We start from the raw sequence: 19,473 nt of genomic DNA, 5'->3' as shown, positions 1-19,473 counted from the left end.
ACACAGTTGAGCTACAGTAACAACGACCCTGCCCACGCGAGGGGATGCGAGGGGCCTCTCGTCCATCCCTGCATTCGGTCACTGCACCTGATTAGTGGTTGCAAAGACTCTTCTGCCCTCCAGGCGCTGTCCTCCACCGATAGCGACTGCTGCTTTCCTGCCCCGTCGGGTTTACCTCCTTCACCCCGGGGTTCCTCCTTTATCCACGCCAGGGAATGCAACAAAGGCAGAAAAATAACTAGTGTAGCCACCTGCATAAAACTCGGCACCACCTGCCCCAAATGGCTACAACAGAGAGGCAGCTAGCAGTATAAAATAAATATATCAACTAAATATACAGCAGTGTCACAACACAGAGCTAGGGGTCAGCTTACATTGGCTGTTGGTAGTGAAATGGAGGAGGGAGAGAAAGGGAGCGAAGTGCCACTTCAGTGTAAAAAATCAGCATTCCCTCACAGAGCCAGCGTTATTGCTCGACATGCTGAACTGGTCCAGTCTGGCACTGAGGAGGTCAAATCCTCGGGGGAGCAAGTGTGAGGGCTCTGCGCTGAGGAAGCTCCTGGTGGCATCGTTACCCCGCCAGCCTCTAGGTAGCTCTGGACAGCAGGACAGGAATAAGCCAAATAAATCCCCTTCCATCGACAGGTCTCCCCTCAGAATACAACAACGTCAAGTTTAATAGAGTAGAAGGTAGAACCAGATTCACCCAGAGGCCGAGATGAAAGTAGCCAGCACTGCCTGTTACTGGTTGCCACTCAGTTCATGCTTGACGTAATGTCCCAGGACCCCTTCAATGTGGGGCACAACATTCCGGACTAAAGCTACAAGCAGAGTGGTCAGGACATGTAAACGAAGCTGAGCATCACCAGTGGGTAGCATGTGTGTCCCTCGCCACGGCACGTTCATCCCGGTCTTGCGGGATCCCTTCCTGGTCCTGTCACGGAGTCTCTGGCAGTGGCCGAGGGTCATAGATGTCCCCATTGCTCTACGGGGGGAAACTGATCCACCTCGCCAAGCTCTGTGCTGGGCTGGTCCCCCAGGGTGAAGGTCAGTCTGTATCTCAGTCTCACCTTCTCCTGCAGAAAAGACAAAAAGACAAAAGACAAAAACATGAGAAGGGCCTCAGTTGCTCCTAAACGAAGCATTTGGCTCTAAGAGCCCTACAGAGACCACGAGTTCTGCTGAATGCAGCGGAGGGAAAGGGCCAGGGTAAGGCTGTGGAACAGTTCCAGCTGCTTAGCAAACATGAGTTATTTACCTGTTAGCTTTGTAAACCACAAGAGCATTTCTGTTAGAGGAAAACACCGGGACAAAAGCATAAAGGACCTTCAGCAGCAGCTCAGCAGCTTGCCATACATATGTGGTCATCAGCCACAGCGGAACTGCTCTCTAGGGAGCCTGAGGACATGCTTTAATGCTGCTGGAATAACTTGTCTTCTTCAAAACCAACCTCCTTATCATGTGGAGGCAGATAAAACACAACAGCTCCTGCTCTGAAAGTTCCCAGTAAACAGTTAAGAGAGCAATTGAACCAGTCCTGCAATGAGGGATCTCCACATGCTTCAGAAAGAGACAGTTTTTCAGACCACCAGACCCATCTGACATTTATCACTTCGAATCTCACAACTTCCAGCCTTAAGGCCCTTTTGTTGTAATTCTCAGATCACAGCATCTAGATTTACGCAATTAAAAATGATAATTACTTCAGCACACAACTTCAAGCTTTATGAAACGGGCTACTTCAGTGAATAATTACAGAAAGATTTCCAAAAGACCCAAGTGCTCCCACAGCATGATCAGCAGCCAGGAAGGGCTTGACCATGTCCTTGTTTCACATGTGACAGGCGCCTCTCAAAACATTTCAAAGAATAAGGGGAAGAACAAGACCTGACATGAATGTTTTGGTTCAGGGCTGACAGGCTACAGTCTCAATTCAGCACAAGTACTTCTGTAACACCAGCTAATTTAGTGTCAATCCAATTATCACTAAGCAGGGGCATGTCTAGGGCACAAGAGGGCCAAGACAAATTCCTGACTGAACTTTGACTCCTTAAACTTTGTTTCCCTTTAAAGTGGAGCCTCATATAGGCTGCTGCCTGCTTCCTAGGGCTTTTCCTCGTGGCTTTCCTTGCTGAAAAGGCCTGTTGGGGAACCTGCTATCCCTCTAGCCCTGAAATGAAAACACCAATAAATCCCACTTTTTGACAGGGCCCCTCTCACCTTTGCAGGATTTGCCAGAAGCATGACTTGGGTGATGGCAGCAGGCGGCTGGATGGGGTTAAATGGAGACAGCTCTGTGCCAGAGGGTGGCTGTAACTTCACTTTCATGGACTGCAAATGAAAAAGAAAGTGGAACCTCAGGGGATATCTTCTGTCCTGGGGACAATGAAAGCTGCATGCACAGGCTGGCAAGTTTAACAGCCCACATCTGAGTTGAAGAGAACTAATCCACATGGGAGGATGAGGGAGACAAGAGCCAGCCCCGCACACACAACATGACACAGGGATTGACAAATCAGCCCAGAGTGAAGTGACTGGCCAGGTAAATCCCAGCAGCATCTTCTTGTATGAGAGCTCTTGCAGGGGAGGATTTAATGCAGATGCTGCCACAATGATCATAGTCAGGTTTAGGATACTATTCAAAACATGAATCAGACATCCAAGCTTAGCTGGCAGAGGTAGAAGCAGAATGGAATGTATTTTCAGATTTAAGATGTCTTTTAGAAACCAGCTCGCATGGATCTCAAGGATTCTCTCTCCATGTAACAGTCCTGTGCTGAGCAGGATTGATTTTAGATGGCAAGAAAAAAAAGAGAACATAACTGTAGTTCTTGATTTATCCTATTCAGTGTTTTCTGCCTCCAAGAATCACCTTTGTGTTTTGGAAACGGGCAGAACAGAGGCAACAGAAAGGCAGACCCAGGGAGATGGTTCCATCCGAGTCCCCGTGTTCACCCTGAGGCCCTTTCTGACCGGGCAGATCGAGGCTGCCCTGCGTCCCCTACCTTTGGGACAGCAGCCTGCAGCACAATGTTCCTCACGGGCAGCGGCGCCGTGTTCAGCATGGACACGACGACGACCAGCACGTCCGACCTGCCCGGCGGGCACTCCCTGGCAAAGTGCAGGAGGATGCGGAAGCCGTTCTTGTCGTAGGCCGTCACCGGGAGGGCGCTGCCTGCCGCAGAGCAAGGACACAAAGGCAGGGTTAGGCTGCAGGAGACAGTTTGTAGCTGCGTGAGGCAACCTGACTGCCTGGAACGTTTTATTATACAATCCCTTTCCTCACTTGATCTTTGTCAGGAAGCTTTGCTTAAAAAAATAACATGCAGAGAAAGATGAAAAACCTGACGTACTTACTGGGTTTAATGGATTCCAAGGGAACATGGACGTTGGCCAAAGAAATTTCAGGTGCTTTCAAGGGACTGCCTTGCTGCTGGAGTGATGCTGACTGGAAGAGAGGGCTCCCTGAGCCAGCAGTGCAGCTGCTTGGGAAAGGAATTGGAGGGGCTCCTGGGGCAGTAACCGGCAGCCCTGCAGGGGGGATTAACGGGACAGAGCTGGAAGTGGCTGGCAAAGTAACCCCAGGAAACACTGAGGCTGTAGTCATGCCTTGGGTGGCAGTCCTAGAAGGGAGACAGAAAAAAACATGGAAAATTGAGCTGAAAGTGAAGCAGGCATCTCAGCATAAACCCTGAAATAAGAGAACAGAACAAAGCAGTGACCTGCAACCAGGCTATAGTCTGGTGACTCAGTAAGGCCTCATTGAAAAAGCAGAGCTACGTGGCAAGCTGCGGTGCTGGAGATACAGGCATTGTTCTCCCCAAGTCAAGATGAAAGCAGAACCCACCTTGGCCCAAATCGGCAAGGCTCAGATGAGCAAAGGCCTCTCTACCACAGCAGTCTGCTAAGCTCACTTACATGAAGGTTGTTCCTTGCAGGAACAGCCAGCTGCTGTGTCCTACCTAGCAGTGTCTGCCTTTCCCTGCTGGATGTAGGACTCTTGTATTAAGTTTGTATGTTGAGACTCTCAGAGAAGAAACGTCTCAATCACAAATTTCTACCAAACCAGAGTGGTGAATGTATCTGTCTCTGAATAGGATTACTCTGCAGTCGACCTTGCTCCCTAACCACAGAAACAAAACAAAGCCCAGGACCGTTCGTTACCCTTTGGCTTCTTCAAGGAGCTGTCCCAGTGCATCCATTTTATTGGACATATTGCTTCCCACCGCTGAGCTGAAGTACCCAGGAGCTGCTGGCAGAGCCTGAAGAGGCCCCGCTGGGGTGGCCGATGCAGCAGAGAACACGAATGGGCTTGGGTTTGGTGCAGTGATACCGGGAGCAGGCTGAGAGGCTGTGAAAGCGGAGGGCAGCGTCGCTGCCGGCCCACACGCAGCCTGTGACGTGTGAGGGAGAAGAGGGTTCCCTGCAGGGTTGCAAGCAGCAGGCCCCATCTTCGAACCAAAGAAATCCAGGTCCAGCTGGTCATTCTGCAAAAGAAAGCAAGGGGATGCTCTAAAGCCCTGCCAGCCCCATGCAGAGGTGACTCCGTTACCGAGGCAGAGATTTACCACAAAAACAGGTGGCGGGTGGCAAGCAGCAAAGTCTGTGGCCTATGTCAGGACTACACCTGATCTGTAATTTAAGCAAAGGAAGCGCTAACCTCCGGGGGGACAGACTGGAAACTGAGAAAACCACTCTCAAGGGAGAGAGATCCGCTCTGCTCAGACACAGCTATCCCTGATCTCGGGGCTATGCCTGGCTTCCCTTCAGGGACAGCTGTGCCTCGGCCTGTACGCGTAACCACAGGTTTCTCGGAGGTGATGGTGTGTCCTGAGACCTCCCACGCTGACCACCCCCCCAAAGAAAAATTCCTTCCTTTGTACCTCAAACATGCTCCACTGGTTGTTTTCTGACGGCTCCTTCACTGCTGCGGGGGCTGGATCATTCAGGCCTGAAAGTAAAAATAAGAGTAGGTACCCGAGGGGGAAAATGAGCTAGCTGCAATTCCCTGGCAGTTGCTTCAGTGCCAAACTACTTGATTCAATTCCGCTGGAACCCAGGGACACGATGAAAGTCTGAAACAGAGCGCAAGTCTATGGCAAGACTGGCAGCACTAGGAGCCAACCCTGCTCGTGGTTCTCCTAACCCTTCTTATCTGCAGACCTTCCTTACCTGCAGCTTCCCCTGCTCTGTGGGCTCCGTAAGCAACTCTTCTAACTCTCTTGCTCTTCAGCACAGCTGCTAAGTCACCTGTGAAGCCTGTACCAAGCTGCAGCAGGGCTAAGCTGCACGTCCAAGCACCCCCAGAGACCAGACTGTGGTTACATCCAGCTCAATTTATTTGCAGCCTGCTCCGGCAACATCAGTTTTTTAACACTGGCTCAGAGTAGTTTCATAATCAGAGAGATGCAGAGAAGAGTCTAAGAAACCTTCCTGACCTCTCTAGAAATAACAGACCTAAGGATGCAGAATTAGAGGAAGGATATCCCCGTGTTCGAGTTTTGTGAGTGGCACATATCACTGTTGCCAGCTGCTCTTCTGAAACAACAGGTTCCCTCGACCCTCCTCAGCAAGCACTGGACCTGTTACAAAACTGGAGACTTAGACATGCTCCACCAAAACCCAAGGCAGTGTGAGAACAGCTTCCATGGGTTAACTAAACCCGCTGGACGAGCCAAGAGCAGGAGGAACTGCTGTGGGAGAAATGGGAAGTACCTCACACTGTTTAGGCACCCAGCATGCGCAGCCAGCCCTTACGCTCACGCTGGAGGACAGAAGGGGACTTTGTTAGGCAGGGATTGAGCAGCCCTGCTCCGGGCCCCTCCGTTTCGTACCTAAGCACAGAAGCTCCTCATCCAGCAAGGAGAGGGAATTGGCTGCGCTGCTCTGCTGAGCGGGAGCGGCTTCCGCTTGGCTCGAGGAGCTGCCCCGGGAGGGAGGGAACGGCTGCGGCGGCGGCGGCAGGATGGGGATCTCGGCTGCGGGCGCTGGCGCCAGGGCGGCCGGTGGCATCGGCGGTGGCGGGGCGCTCGCCACGTCCAGCCCGGCCAGGTCGATGAGGGTGTTGAGATCCCTGCTGGAGTCGCTCCCTGCAGCGGACAGGAGAAGAGCACTGCTAGGAAAGCAGGCAAAGGCTCAGAGCAAGCACAGCACACACAAGAAATTACCCAAGAGATGGTGTAGGTAACACAGCCCCATTTAATAAACACAGACCATAAACAAAAGGCTACCAAAGAGCTAGAGAGTCAAGAGAAATACATATTTTCTGTCTAGTCTAGAATTCCCTTTGCATTTATACACTCTTGCCCCAACAAGAAGCTGTCAGCATTATTTATGCAATCAACTGCTTTTTATCCAGAAATATTGAACTGACTCCCAAGTGGTGATTCAGGCACACGAAACACACCCAGGGCTTTCACTAGTGAAACTGAAGTGTAAAGTTCCCACTCCCTACTCTTGTCCTTTAGGTAAAGCTGTCCTTTTTTTAAAATATGTCACCATTAAGAGACAGAACAAAGGTGAAAAGGAAAACACATGAGAGTTTCAACCCACACAAATCATTCAGACACAGCCTTGTTACTGATCTTATCTGAAGTTTCAATAGTAATCAACCAGCAAAGGAAAACCAGAAGCTGCAGCACTGTTGCTTGGGAAATGTCTTGTATCCCTTTGATTCACCAACTAGGTGGTAGATACCAGTTAGGTAATTAACTACAGTTAATAGGAAACCTTGCCCAATAGGAAACTTTGCCCAAAAGATTAAAAAGAAATCATGACTCAAAATGAAACACTTAAGTTTCTCAGGAACTCACCCTCTGCTACAGACATTGCAGGGAGATCCACTTCACCATTGACCACTTGCCCTTCTATTACTTTTTTATAGGAATTTATCACACGGGATAAATTGTCACTGGCCTGCAGAATATCCCCTATATGCAAGAGATACAAAAATGACCTCGAAGACTTCAATAATTTTGTTTTCACCCACACCCTGAGTATTCAGTTATCAGGTAAATAATTAAAAAAAAAAAAAAAAAAAAAAAAAAACCTTCTCCTTCCAAACGCGCCTCCCACGTTACCTCCCCCAGCTTCCCAGAGCCATCAACTCTGTCTACCTTGCTTGAATTTAACTGATAAGCATAAAGAGCCAAGGATCTTGTCTTTTATCTGCCTGGCCAAAGCAAAGGTAATCTACAATGGAAGAGGCACCTTTACAGCAGCTGTTCCCTTCCTACCACCCAGAATGGCAGCAGGTTACAACAGCAGTCAAAAAAGGAGACATATGATTTTTTTTTTTACCCAAACTGCTGTCATTATCCTCCGTCTCACTGGCCAGCTTGAATAACGTCCGTCTTTTGGTTTCACACCTTTCACAGAGCTCCTGGAAGACAGACAAGGACAAAGGGTCTCATCAGACAGAGGTGACTGTCAGCAAAACCAGCCACACAGAGCAGCTCCCCTGGGATGAATGTCCTAGTGTGAATGGACAACCAAGATCTCTCATCCCTGCCCTATTAATGGGTCTGTGAAGCACTTTTAATACAAAATCTCAGTCCTCCTTCATATCAGCATTTTTGCCCACGTTTCCCTGTAGTCCAAAAGTGTTGTGTTCCTTCTGCAGCAGTTCCTGGAAGCTCAAGGAAGAGCAGAATTACTCTTAACTCTCATTAGTGTTCTCATTAGAGCCTGCAATCCCCCAAAGGAAAGGTGGCAGGAAGAATATGCTGTTATCCCTGTAGTATAGGCAACAAACCAGTCTAAAAAAAAAAAAAAAAACAAAACATAATTTCAGTAGCTTACTGTTAAATACATGTACAGTTTTATTAAATTAGATACAGTGTAACTCTTCAAGGTCCTGGTTTATCCAACCATCCCTCATGTCTGTTTTGATTTTTACCTTCTTGATCATCTTCCAAACTTATAACACTAGCTAAAACTCTTCCTGAGGGAAGGATATTTTATCTACCTGGTTCAGCCTTCAGGGTATTCATTTAGAATGCTGTGAGGGACAATTATTAAATGGAATCAGCGTGTCCTAGCAGGAGCAGGAATTACATATGGTAGCTTCTCCATCCTGCTATACTGCATCTTTGGCAAAGTGCTGTACCTCACTTCCCCCATGTACAAAACAGAGCTATTGAAAGCTCCCTTGAAAGGCACCGAGTCTTTGGTGAAAGGTGTTAAAAACATGATTATTTTCTTCCCTGCTGTTTCCAATGACTGCTCTTGTTTCTCGTCACCGCTCTCCGTTTTCCTGCGCTGTTTTTATTGATCTTTGCACAGCATTACAATCTGGAGGAGGAAAAGACTGACTGCAGGATTTCTGGGAAGCAGGAGCAGCTCAGACCCACCTTCATGAGCTCCCTGTCAGCCTCTGATGAATCCTCTTTGCTGTAATGAAGCAACATCTCATTGAGCAGCTTCACGTTGTTATTCACTTCCTCCAGCGTGTGCATGCGTTTTGTCACTTTTTGTATCCGAGCCTCATCCTTCGCAGTGTAAGAGAGAGACAAAAAGTGAGTTTTCCAGTACAGGCCACAGCATCACAGCAGCAGCTGCTATCTGTAAGTCATGTCAAATAATGTGTATTTAAGGTAGAACTAGGAATAGAAAAGCATTTTTTCCATTCATGTAAAGCATTGCTTATTCAGTTATCTCTTCACCACCATTCTAAAATTTTATGAAATCCCACAATTCTAACATCGCATTAAATAGATATTAATGAATAATTACATAAACAAAAATAGCTTTTTTTTTTAAAAAAAGCGTTCTCAAAAGTTCCAAAGATTCCTTTCTGAGCTTATCAGAACGTGTTTTTTTATTATTATTTTTATTTTTTAAGGGGAATAGGGATTGTCCTTGATGAGACTTTATGAAGAAGACACATTTGAAACAAAACATGTACTACAAATAACCAACAATCTCTTGTAGAAAACGCCCAACCACCTCTGAGTGGAGATTCCAGACAAAGACATAGGAGACTCTGCCCTGGATGAAGGAACTCGAATGGAAACACGGTCTCAGTCACCTACACGTCCTCTTCAATCCTGAAGCTCTACTGCCTCTAGCCAGATTCCCAGTGAGTCATTTCCTGGCCTCCAGGGTTTCTAACAGCTCCATGGGTGGATGCCTCACAGCTCCACAAACAGGAAGGTGTTTCCATGAAGCCTGCTCTGCTGCCTCAGCCCTCGGTAACAAGAGCTAAGTTCTGTGATGCTCCCACCAAACCCCCGACATGAAACATCATCTTGAGTGGTAGGAGTATTAATTTCAATATCCCATTCAGTCCTCCTCATCTTACCCTGTCCTCCAACAGTAACACCAACTGTAGACATTTTCGTGGTACAAGATGCCCTGTTTGTGATCTAGTCACAATTACCTCCTACCAAGTTATCAGATGAGACTCTCTTATGACCCTCACCAGCTGGACTAGACGAGAGTCAGTTGACCTAGAAATTTTTAAAACTAAACAAAATCCCTCAAGATTGGATGTCACTGCCAGACAATGCCATTAAGACTCTGAGGCTTAACTAAGGAATTCACTAATGCAATGCTCTTGGAGCCCCAAAAAATCCAAGTTCTGCCATTCACACGATCCTAAAGCTTTCTACCAATTTGGGGTCAAAATGTTTAAACCTGCAAAGCAGGCTGTTGACTGTCATCAGCCCTACAGGAATTTCTTACCTCTTTTACCATGGATTTTATAAGCTTGTTGGCCTCTTGTAAATCATCTGGGTTTTTGCTTTTCAACAGCTTGGCTAGAAGCTGCAAGACAAGAGAGTATTCAGGAAACAAAGAGAGCCCTTTTAGCAAAGGGAAGCAGCAAGAGGAATTGAATAATTCAGGGCAAAGAGATACATCCGACTACTACAAAGATTACACTGTTGTCATCATGACTTCAGCAGGAGTCATTTATGGCTTTAGTATTTTATGTGAGTTGCTACATTTTTACTTCTGTACAGGACAAATACTTTGAGATCTCAGACACTTTTGACACCAGACCAGTATTCCTCCTGTACATCAGTTCTGGGGCTGCAAAACACATTCCCTGCCTTCTACTACTACAGCTGGACAAAACTGTAACATAGACAAGGTCTTAGCTGGGATTTCAGGTTAGATGGATGGACGAAGCGGTCACACACAAACCTGGGAGTTCTGTGAAAATATGAACACTTCCCAGAAAATAAAAGCTGCACTAGTATATTTTTCTTCCTTATTCTAAAAGTGCATTAGGTAATCACTTCAGTGATTATGATACAAGTCTTCACTATACCTTGGATTTCTCCTCATCATCAAACACAGGGTTTTTGGGACGAGGTGGTGGAGAAGGAATCAGGGTTCTGTCTGCAGGAATCACAGGATCAAACATAACGATCCCTGAAAGCAGAGAGGGAACCCACATGGGTTTGCACATGCAGTCACATCAGGCAGTGCACCCCGCTATTCACATGCTGATAGCAAAGTGAACAAGGAGCCAATCTGTCCACTGATCCTAGCACGTCATTCCAATGAACAAAACAGCATCAAAATCACTGAACATGCTAGCTGGAAAAACAAATAAAATTTTCTTTAGAAAAAGGCTAAAACCCCAGCAACTTTATTGCCATGTCCATACTGCTCCTCTAACAGCTCAGTATATTCAATAGCTCTGTTATTTGTCTTTTCCCCTTTCACACAGGCTGCTGAGCTGCCCTGTGAAGCCCCAGACAATCCAGCTTTGTGCAAACTCAAGGGCAGGAGATTTGTTTGTACAGAAGAGCTGAGCAGGAAAGCAGACACTCATGCAAGATGGGGTGATGTGAAGACTCCTAACCACCAAGTGGGGAGAGAGCCAAGTTTCATGCTCAAGTTCCATTGGCAAACCCTTAAATTTGTGCCCTACCCTAAAAAATTGTGCTGTCCTAAAAGAGATCTGTGTGTGTGTTGAAGCTACAAGCTTCTCTCCAGAGCTGTTTGTTTTTTGCCTTGCCTGCACAAGAAATTCATATTCGTTTAACTGAAGGCACAACTGTAAAATGATTTGGTTAAAAGAATACAAAAAGCTCTGTGGAGGCTTTTATTTGGCTTTCAATTACTTTTGAATAGATAATTTACTATCTAGCTTCAGACAAACTTAAAAAGGCCATGCAAAAAAGGCCAAATCAAATGCATTTACAAAGTGTTTAAATAATAATAATAATAATAATAATAATAATAATAATAATAATAATAATAATAATAAACAGCCCAGGACATTTAATGTAGCCAGTAGCTTTCCCAAAGTTTCAGGGAGTTTTGGGCTTGTTCTGTCCTCTCCCAGAGCTTGCCTCGACTCCCCACGGAATTAGAAGTTGCACATTTTGTGACACTCCTACTCACAAGCACGGGCTGGAGGGAAGGTGGCAGGGAGCAGCTTCCTTCCTACCTTGTCGCTTCAGCATGTAGTAGGCATCTTTGATTTTGGATTCTTCTGGCAGAGCCACTGTCCAGCTATACAGCAATTCAATGACTTTGGTTTTCACCTTCTCTGAGACCCGGTCTCCCAGATACTGAGAGCGGCAAAAGAGACAGAAATCAGTTTTTCACATTATTCACTTCTTTTTAATCACAAAGCCCAAACCCAGAGAAGAGGATTCACCATTATACATTAAAAGCTGTATATTTGCAGGTGATATAAGATGCCTCTTTTTAAGAGGGAGAAAAGAAAGCTCCTCTAATGTATTTGAAGTAACAGTGAGCAGAAGCTTTACAAACATCAGCAAAAAAAAAAAAAAAGAAAAAAAAAAAAGAGCAGGTATATAGTTAGCTTTAGACTTTTTCCTATTTATAAATTATAGCAATACAAATATTCTCCTAACACTGTTTTGGGGGAAAGAATGTTGAAATACTTGATAGTATTATTCATGTCATGGGGCACTTCTGTCAGTTTTTCACCAAGTTGGCCTGATCCTGGATATTGAGGAATTTGCCCAGGCACTCTTTACACAGCAAGGCAGCAGCACAGTGAGGATTACAACTCTGCAGTGCGTTGCTGAATGTCTTGAAGCTTTGCACCACACCTCTCCTCTACTGATGCTGCAGGGGGGTGACTTTTCTTAAAAAACGCCCTGAGGTTTAAAAGTCGTGAAGTTAAATGAGGCATTAGAATAATACAAAGACTGTACACAGTAAACAAGGATAGCTTACAGAGAAAAGTAATGATCAGAGCACAAAAATATTAACTATCAAATGCTTTTGAGTATAGGTTAATGTATGCAATGAACTAGACAGAGCACTGAAAAATTTTGGATGCTGCTTGTAGCTTTGGAGAGGCCAGAAAGTAAATATTGTAGCAAGGCAACAAGTCAGGGACTAACCTTTGGAGACACAACTTTTATTAACTCGTTTAAAAAGCGAAATTTCCCAACTTCATTATGAAATCTTCTCCCGCAGTTCTTCATACAAGCTTCCAGCACCTGCATTCAAGTAAGAGAAACAGGTGGTGAAAAAAATGGCCCAAACCTGTGCTCTGCTCACGTGTTCCTGCTCTGAGATGCAAGGTGTGCATCCCTCTGCCTTAGGAGTGACACATCAAGACAAGTTGGTCCCTCACTCTCAGCAACAGATATAAGGATCAGAGTTATCTCCGCATTAGGGCTGACAACAGTGAACATAAATCTTGCCTGAAGATAAGACACGAAAGCAGATGAAATTTAAAACAGTTATTTCTGGCTGCTCTGTTGCTAATGAGCTATCTGGAGACTTCAGTTACATAAACTGCCCTATCTTTCACTGTCCACTCCCTTCCAGGGGAGAAGAACCACAGAGTTTGGCCCCAGAACTCCTGCTAATGCCAGTGAGCAAGACACACAGTGTCCAACGTTACACAACTGGATTTAAGAGAGGGGCTAAGGACTACCTACTGTCAGGGCTTGGACTGCCTCCCATTCCTGTGGCGACTGGATTTTATGAGCCAGGAGTCTCACAGCTATCTGTGGCCTGAAACAAAGCAGATGACCATTACAGACAAAGCAGGCAAACTCACTCAAGGATTTTCAGACATTTACAATATCTACTGTTTAAATGAGACATGTTTCATGAGGTTAAAAGAAAATGCCATTCAGTACTTTTCATCGTTACACTAGTGCACAAAAGCTAACAAGAAATATTCAGGGCATCTCGGGAAGCTGGGGTGTTTCATGTGTAAAAAGCACAGGCTAGGCAGCAAATCCTGATCCCTCCTTGGGAGAGGCCCAGCAGGATGAGAGGCCCAGGAATCACTTCATCTATCTGTGCATCAGCTTCCTTTTTCCAGGAGAAGACATTACTTCCTGCCCTCCCAGAAATGCTAGAACCTCAAAGGCTTCCCCTGTAAACCCTTTCGTAAGGTTTCCCTTACAAAGATGTGAAGTCCCATCCAGTAGTAAGAGTTACAAACCCGCTGAAAAGTGAAATCAGCTTGGCCAGAAAAAACAGCTACAGAGGCTGGTGTAACAGGCAGATTCGGAATCCATATTTTCCAGATACTCAATTTGGATTTAAATTATGCTGCCTTTTATCACAGAAAAGAAACCAAACTTTGCAGCATCTTGTTCCTTATATACCACAAAAAACTTTGTGATATCAGTATGTAAAAAGAAAATACAAAACTTCAATAACCAAAGGACATATTTTATACTACGAATGTTAATTTATAATATTTCTAAATTTAAGTGCTTGGAACACCCACCCCTCCAGTTCCTTGTTGATCTGGTCACAGAATCCGATGATGTATTCCCAGTCTTCTTGTCTGTTAGATGGGTTAGTGGCTTTATCTTTGGCAAGGAAAAGAGAATATATTACTAATCGAGCAAAAGAAACAAAAGGCTATGCATTTCCTAGAGAAAAGCATTTGGCAACCACTGCCAGTTATAAAATAAAAAGAGAAATAAGGTAACACATGGTATGTCTGTGTACCCCGGGTGTCCAGGGAGAGGGGTGTGCTCAAGTCAAGCCATCCAAACATCTAGGAAGAACCACTGCTTTCCAAAAAGCAGGTACCAAATCTCAAGCACTCAAAAACACACTACTTTCATGTTCTAAATAAGAATATAAAAAGAAATACTGGAATTCACACAGCCTTCCTCTGTGTGAAACACTCTTTCTTTTTGTCTCTAACATTAAACTACTTAAAGGTTAAACCCTCATGTTTTCTACATAGGAAATGCTTTTTGCATTCCCTGAGAGTTTTGTTGAAGTCAGAGCTGGAATATCTGGTGCCTAATAAGTCACTTGGCACTGACACTTGCTTTCAGAGTGCCAGCTGATTTGTAAGACGCATTAGCATTTCTCCTTGGAAATAAGGACCAAAATTTATTACTATGCATTCTGTTGTTCTTGCAAATAATAAACACCACAGCCTGCACCTGATGAGGAAGTCAAATGCTGGATGCTCAAACTGAGAGCCTGATGTTTTACTGACGGGGCTATTTCAGGCTCTTGAAGGATCCTCCCTGAGGCATTTGCTTATTGTACTGACTACAGAATACTAAAACTATCAAAATCTATTTTTATTACAAGTCTATCTTCTCCACATACCTAATGCTGATGGAGTACTGAGTTTACAGTAGACAAGATTCATGCTTTAACCTAATTTTCCAGCTGAGATGATGTCTTTTTTTTTTTTTTTTTTTTTTACTGTAAGGAAAGCAACAACACACTGCAGCTATATCATATAGCATATGTATCTATGGGATGGGGTTTAAGAAGTGTTTCCCAAAATTTAAATACAACAGAGATCAATACAGAAAAGATTATTTAGACAGAGAGTACAGAGCAGGGGGTGAAGGATAGGAAGAAAACAGCAAACACGTCTGCACTTCAATCATACAGGGAAGCAAAATAAAATCAATGCATGCTATAATACAAACTGGATTTTTTATCATTAGAACATATCTTTTTCCTTTTCATGGGCAGATAAAAACAACAGCTGCCAAATGACTACTCTGAAACGTCCCTTTGAAGGTGCATCTTAGTCCTCCTACTGCAGCAGCCCTACAAGGTTTGCTCAGCTTCTCTCCCTCAGAGGGTAATAGCTGAAAAACAATTTTGCGATTTGTTCCACGCACTGCATCTGCAAAACACTCCCCACAGGTAGATCTCTGCACCACGCTGCTTATTTTCATGGGACCCTGGGTAAGCAAAAAAGAGCATCCAAGGAGGACTAACCACAGGATCACATCTTGCTGCACTTGCTAAGCTACCAAGCCACTTCCTGAACTCAAGATTTAAAGGAGGGTGAGTTTAAAATGCAGCTGCTGCAGAGCCAAGCATCTCCCAAAGCATATGTGGCACTCACTCCCTACGAGCACATTTGCAACTGCTACATCCCCTGGAAGCATCATGAAAAAATGGACTTGCTGCAAGGTCCAGTCTTGTCACGCAAGCCAAACGGCACCGTGTGCGGCTCGGCGCCCCCAAGCACCTCCGTGGCTTCGCGCGCCCAGAGACAAGAGACAGTCGCTTGGCTGGATTAATGGGATGTATTTAATAAATACAGAAGAGCACAAGTAGCTAAGCGTACTCATCTAAATGGACTGTCTGGTGGTGGCACACCCTGATATTAGGAAGGAGAGCTGGTACAAACAGGAAAATGCGACACTCCATGTCAAATGTTAACCTTCAGGCTGCTCAGAACATCTCTGAATGACATTAGGTTATTAAACTGTCTCAGTTTGGGCTCAGAATCATAAGCCTAACATTCTGCACCAAAAGCTCTCATATAAAGACAGTAAAGTTTCAAAAGGAGACAGATTACTGAAGAGAGATGGTGTTCCACATAAAGCAACTCCCTGTTTCTACCATTCACAAAATCTCCATTTGAAAGCCTAGTTCATGCAAGCTGAAATGCTTTATCAGAAGCCCTGCACTGGGTCTGAGGATTGATGTGTTTACACAGCACAACCAGGGGGTGAGTCCAGGCACCTAAACTGATTGGGGCACCCATCTCAGCACAGCCACATTAGCCCAGCAGCCCAGACAGGCTGGTTCACCCTGCTTAACGTTTGCAGGATGCCTCTACACGAAGCTGCATCGTGTCTACGAAGAGACAACCCAAAAGCCTCTATTTTTATACACAACACAAAATGCAGGCAGTAAGCTCCACCACGCTGCCTTATAAATATGCTTCAACCCTTACATGAAAGCATCATTGCAGGAAGATCTCCATGCTCTGAAATATTGAATCTTTGGCTTCTCCACTGAAACCACCAACAAAGGCCTGTTTGGTGCCAGCTATAAAATCTGCTTTCATGGGGACACTTTTCCACCAGCCTCAAAACCCGATTTCAGAGGGGCACTCGAGTAGCACTTGAGTAAATCTGAATGAGCAACCTGGAAACCAAAGGCTCTGCGTTCCCCCAGCCCTGCCACCATCTGTGCCCCAGCATTTAGACACGGCTCCTCTCAAACACAAACCAGGGCTTCCTACTGACCTCAGCATCCGCCATCCAGCACTCACTGCTAATGAGCCAACAACATTCAGATGCATCATTAGATGTGGAACAAAGGTGCTTATTTGCTTTATAGAGCAAAGACTCTGGAATGCAGAGAGCCACAAAACACTCATTGAGCGGTAATGAAGGCTTGCATTTCCCCTGGTTTTACTTCTCTGTTGAAAGGAGACAAAAGCTGACTCAGCAATGGGTTTTCCCACATCAGGCCTGGCATAGGGATTGGGCATCTGCATTCCAGGGAGGAGAGGCAGGATGCTGATGCCTGACAAAAGATGGAAGAAACAAACAATCGGAATAAGTTTTATTCCTCTGCATCTATTATACAGTCGGACAAAGCCTAAGCCTGCCATGAATGAGATACGCTGTCAACAAGCCTCTCCTGGTGCAGCACAACAGGCAGCACTAAAAGGATCCAGTTGTGTTTGCATAACTGACAATATTTTCTAACCTTGTCTTTTATTTCGAACTAGTGTGGGAGAAGAGCTTGCAGGCAGGGAGAGAAGCACAAAAGATCCCCATTCTCCTCCCGGCTGCCTGCAAGGAGATGGGAGATGAAGAAGATGCTGGATCATCACAGGCTGAAAATGTAGATCTTGTTGCAATATTAGGACAGGAGAATCATGTTACTTCACAGCTCTAAGCCTCTGCTTAATGACATGAGACAAGGCAGCAAGGAAAGCCGCACGCCACCAATACAGAAGAACCACTGATACAAAGAAATTTTCTGTCTTTCTGTGACTGGAAAGTTGGTCTTGGCTTCTGTGCAATTCCGGCCCTTCCCTTTAGTAAGGGCACAGCAGGCACGGGCTCACAAGGTTAGCATTAGACACAGCACATCTATTTGACAGGTACAAGCAAAAGCCCTCAGGAGGCCTGCGGAAAGCACTCACATGCAGCAGCCTTTGCGCTTTACCTCCCTGGTACTCACGACTCCTCCAGCATCCCTACATAAACCACCCCGGCCCTGCTCCGAGGGGAGGAGCTATGGAATCACACCAGCCCAAACCACGGGAGCAGTGACCAGGCATAAATGCATCATCTTAAACGGCAGCAGCGCTCGAGCCTCACAACCCGTGTTGTCCCCCATCGGGCTCTCGCGGCGAACAAGGCCCCTGCAACGCTGCTCTTCAGCGGATGCTCCCCGGCGACAGGCCGCGCCACTGCATGGCCAACTCCTAACTTCCACAATTAACAGCAGCAACAAATAAATAAATAATGCACAAAACGGGAAGTTTTCCATGCTACACAGCCTAAAATATCCTTTCCATCAGAGACATTTTCACGCACGGAGCAAACGCGGTGAGTCAGTTCTCCTCGGAGCAGAAGGGGATGTGGGTGTTCCTTCATATGGCTACAATTAAAACACAGGAAGACACTGACAAACCGGGGGAGTTCAGAGGAGGAGCGAACGCGGTCAGGTGATGGAAAGCACTGATCTAAAATGAGAACTAGGAGCTAAAACCCCAGCTTAGCCAACAGCTCCAAAAACAGACGATAATATCATGTATGCATGCAAGTTTTATATTAAAATACCAAGAAAGAACAAGAATTATTTCATCACATCCAGGAGGTACAATTCTAAAGGCGTCTCAGGCTTTATATTTGGAAGGATTTAGGCTAATGACAGTCTTTGGCTACTTGTATAGCGCCCAAGTAGCTGTGAACTTTACTCACTGACATAATGAAATAGCTGTATATAACAAAAAAGAAAAAAAAAAGGAAAAATCATCTTGGAAACAAGTCAGTGGGGTGCAGGAGAGGCTCCCCTGGGAAAGCAGCAGCAATCCCTGTGCTTGGAATAGTAAGAGCAGCGATTGCCTTGGACACGGGCCTCAGCGCGAGGGCAGGACGGCGCAGCGCTGGGTGCTGCATCACCCACAAAGAAAGCCCGTTAACTTAGGGAAACTACTGACACGCACCCACAAAATCCTCAGCAGCGCCTTTGAGAGGGCCAAGGCAAGGTTTCCCGTTTCTAACGTTTCAGAGCCTGCGATGACAAGTTGTTTTTGTGTGTTAATAGGGGCCCGGGGAACGCCGGGGCCCGCAGCTCCCGCCACGCCTGGAAGGAGCCCGTTTGTGTAACCCGGGGGTGCGATTCCCACCGGGAATGTTCCCACGGCTCCCGAGCAGCCAACGGCCCCGCGGCGCGGCCAGAGCGGGCACGACCGGCCGCGGCCCCGGTAACGGCGGCTCCGGCTCCCTCCTTCCCTCCCTCCGCCGCCCCCCCGGCCCGCGGAGCGGCGGAGGGGGCCGGGGCTGAGGGGAAGCGGGGCCCGGCGCGGAGGCGACGCGCGGCGGGAGGCCGAGGGGGCGGCGGGCGGGCGGCCGCGGCCCCGGTACTCACTCAGCCACGACTCGAGGCTCTCCCCTTCCGCCTCCGCCATGTTGCCGCCGCGGCCGCGCGCTGCGCTCCGCCCCGGCCGCGCGAGAGCCCGGGCGGGGAGCGGCGGGGGCGGCGCCGCGACGGCTGCGGCAGCGGCACCGCCCCGGCCCGGCCCGGCCCCGCGGGAGCCATCGCCGCCCCCCGCCGGGGGTGCCCACAGCGCGGGGTACCCGTTGTCCTCGCCCCGGTACCCGCTATCACCCCCCGGTGCCCGTTGTCCTCCACACCGGCGGCCGTTACTCTCCCCCAGTGACCGTTACCCCCCCGTGGTGCCCGTTGTCCTCCCCACCGGCGGCCGTTACCTCCCCTAGTGCCCGTTACCCCGCCCCGGTGCCCGCTGTCCTCCCCACCGGCGGCCGTTACTCTCCCCCAGTGACCGTTACCCCCCCCCGTGGTGCCCGTTGTCCTCCCCACCGGCGGCCGTTACTCTCCCCCAGTGACCATTACCCCCCCCCCCCCGTGGTGCCCGTTGTCCTCCCCACCGGCGGCCGTTACCTCCCCCGGCCCCGCTATCCCCACACGCGGCCGCCGCGGGCTCATGTGTCCCCCCTATCCTGAAGCCGGGCAGGTGTGAAACCAGCACAGACCCCCCCCCCCCCCCCCCCCCGCCGCACGGCCGGTGTGTGTGTGTGGGGGGGG

General features: G+C 47.3%; 1 protein-coding gene across 1 annotated transcript; it reads right to left on the bottom strand.

The window, feature by feature from the left end:
• Window positions 1-240: 240 nt before the first annotated feature.
• Window positions 241-18,886, bottom strand: GGA3 (golgi associated, gamma adaptin ear containing, ARF binding protein 3). Its single transcript, XM_088535959.1, has 17 exons — window positions 18,796-18,886; window positions 13,688-13,772; window positions 12,882-12,957; window positions 12,336-12,434; window positions 11,405-11,528; window positions 10,274-10,377; window positions 9,685-9,765; window positions 8,352-8,489; window positions 7,300-7,381; window positions 6,813-6,929; window positions 5,835-6,089; window positions 4,884-4,951; window positions 4,165-4,487; window positions 3,358-3,623; window positions 3,006-3,175; window positions 2,221-2,331; window positions 241-1,076 (listed from the first exon to the last, which is right to left on the bottom strand). Exons 1-17 carry the CDS (start codon window positions 18,833-18,835, stop codon window positions 966-968), a joined length of 2,250 nt encoding a protein of 749 aa, XP_088392085.1. The 5' UTR covers window positions 18,836-18,886; the 3' UTR covers window positions 241-965.
• Window positions 18,887-19,473: the final 587 nt, after the last annotated feature.

The sequence above is a fragment of the Tinamus guttatus genome, unplaced genomic scaffold (assembly GCF_059628265.1).
Source record: "Tinamus guttatus ecotype Peru unplaced genomic scaffold, ASM5962826v1 Tinamus_guttatus_pri_ptg000649l, whole genome shotgun sequence".
NCBI classification, from domain to species: domain Eukaryota; kingdom Metazoa; phylum Chordata; class Aves; order Tinamiformes; family Tinamidae; genus Tinamus; species Tinamus guttatus.
Note: the sequence above shows the minus strand (reverse complement) of the source record. Positions and strands in the feature narration are given on the sequence as shown.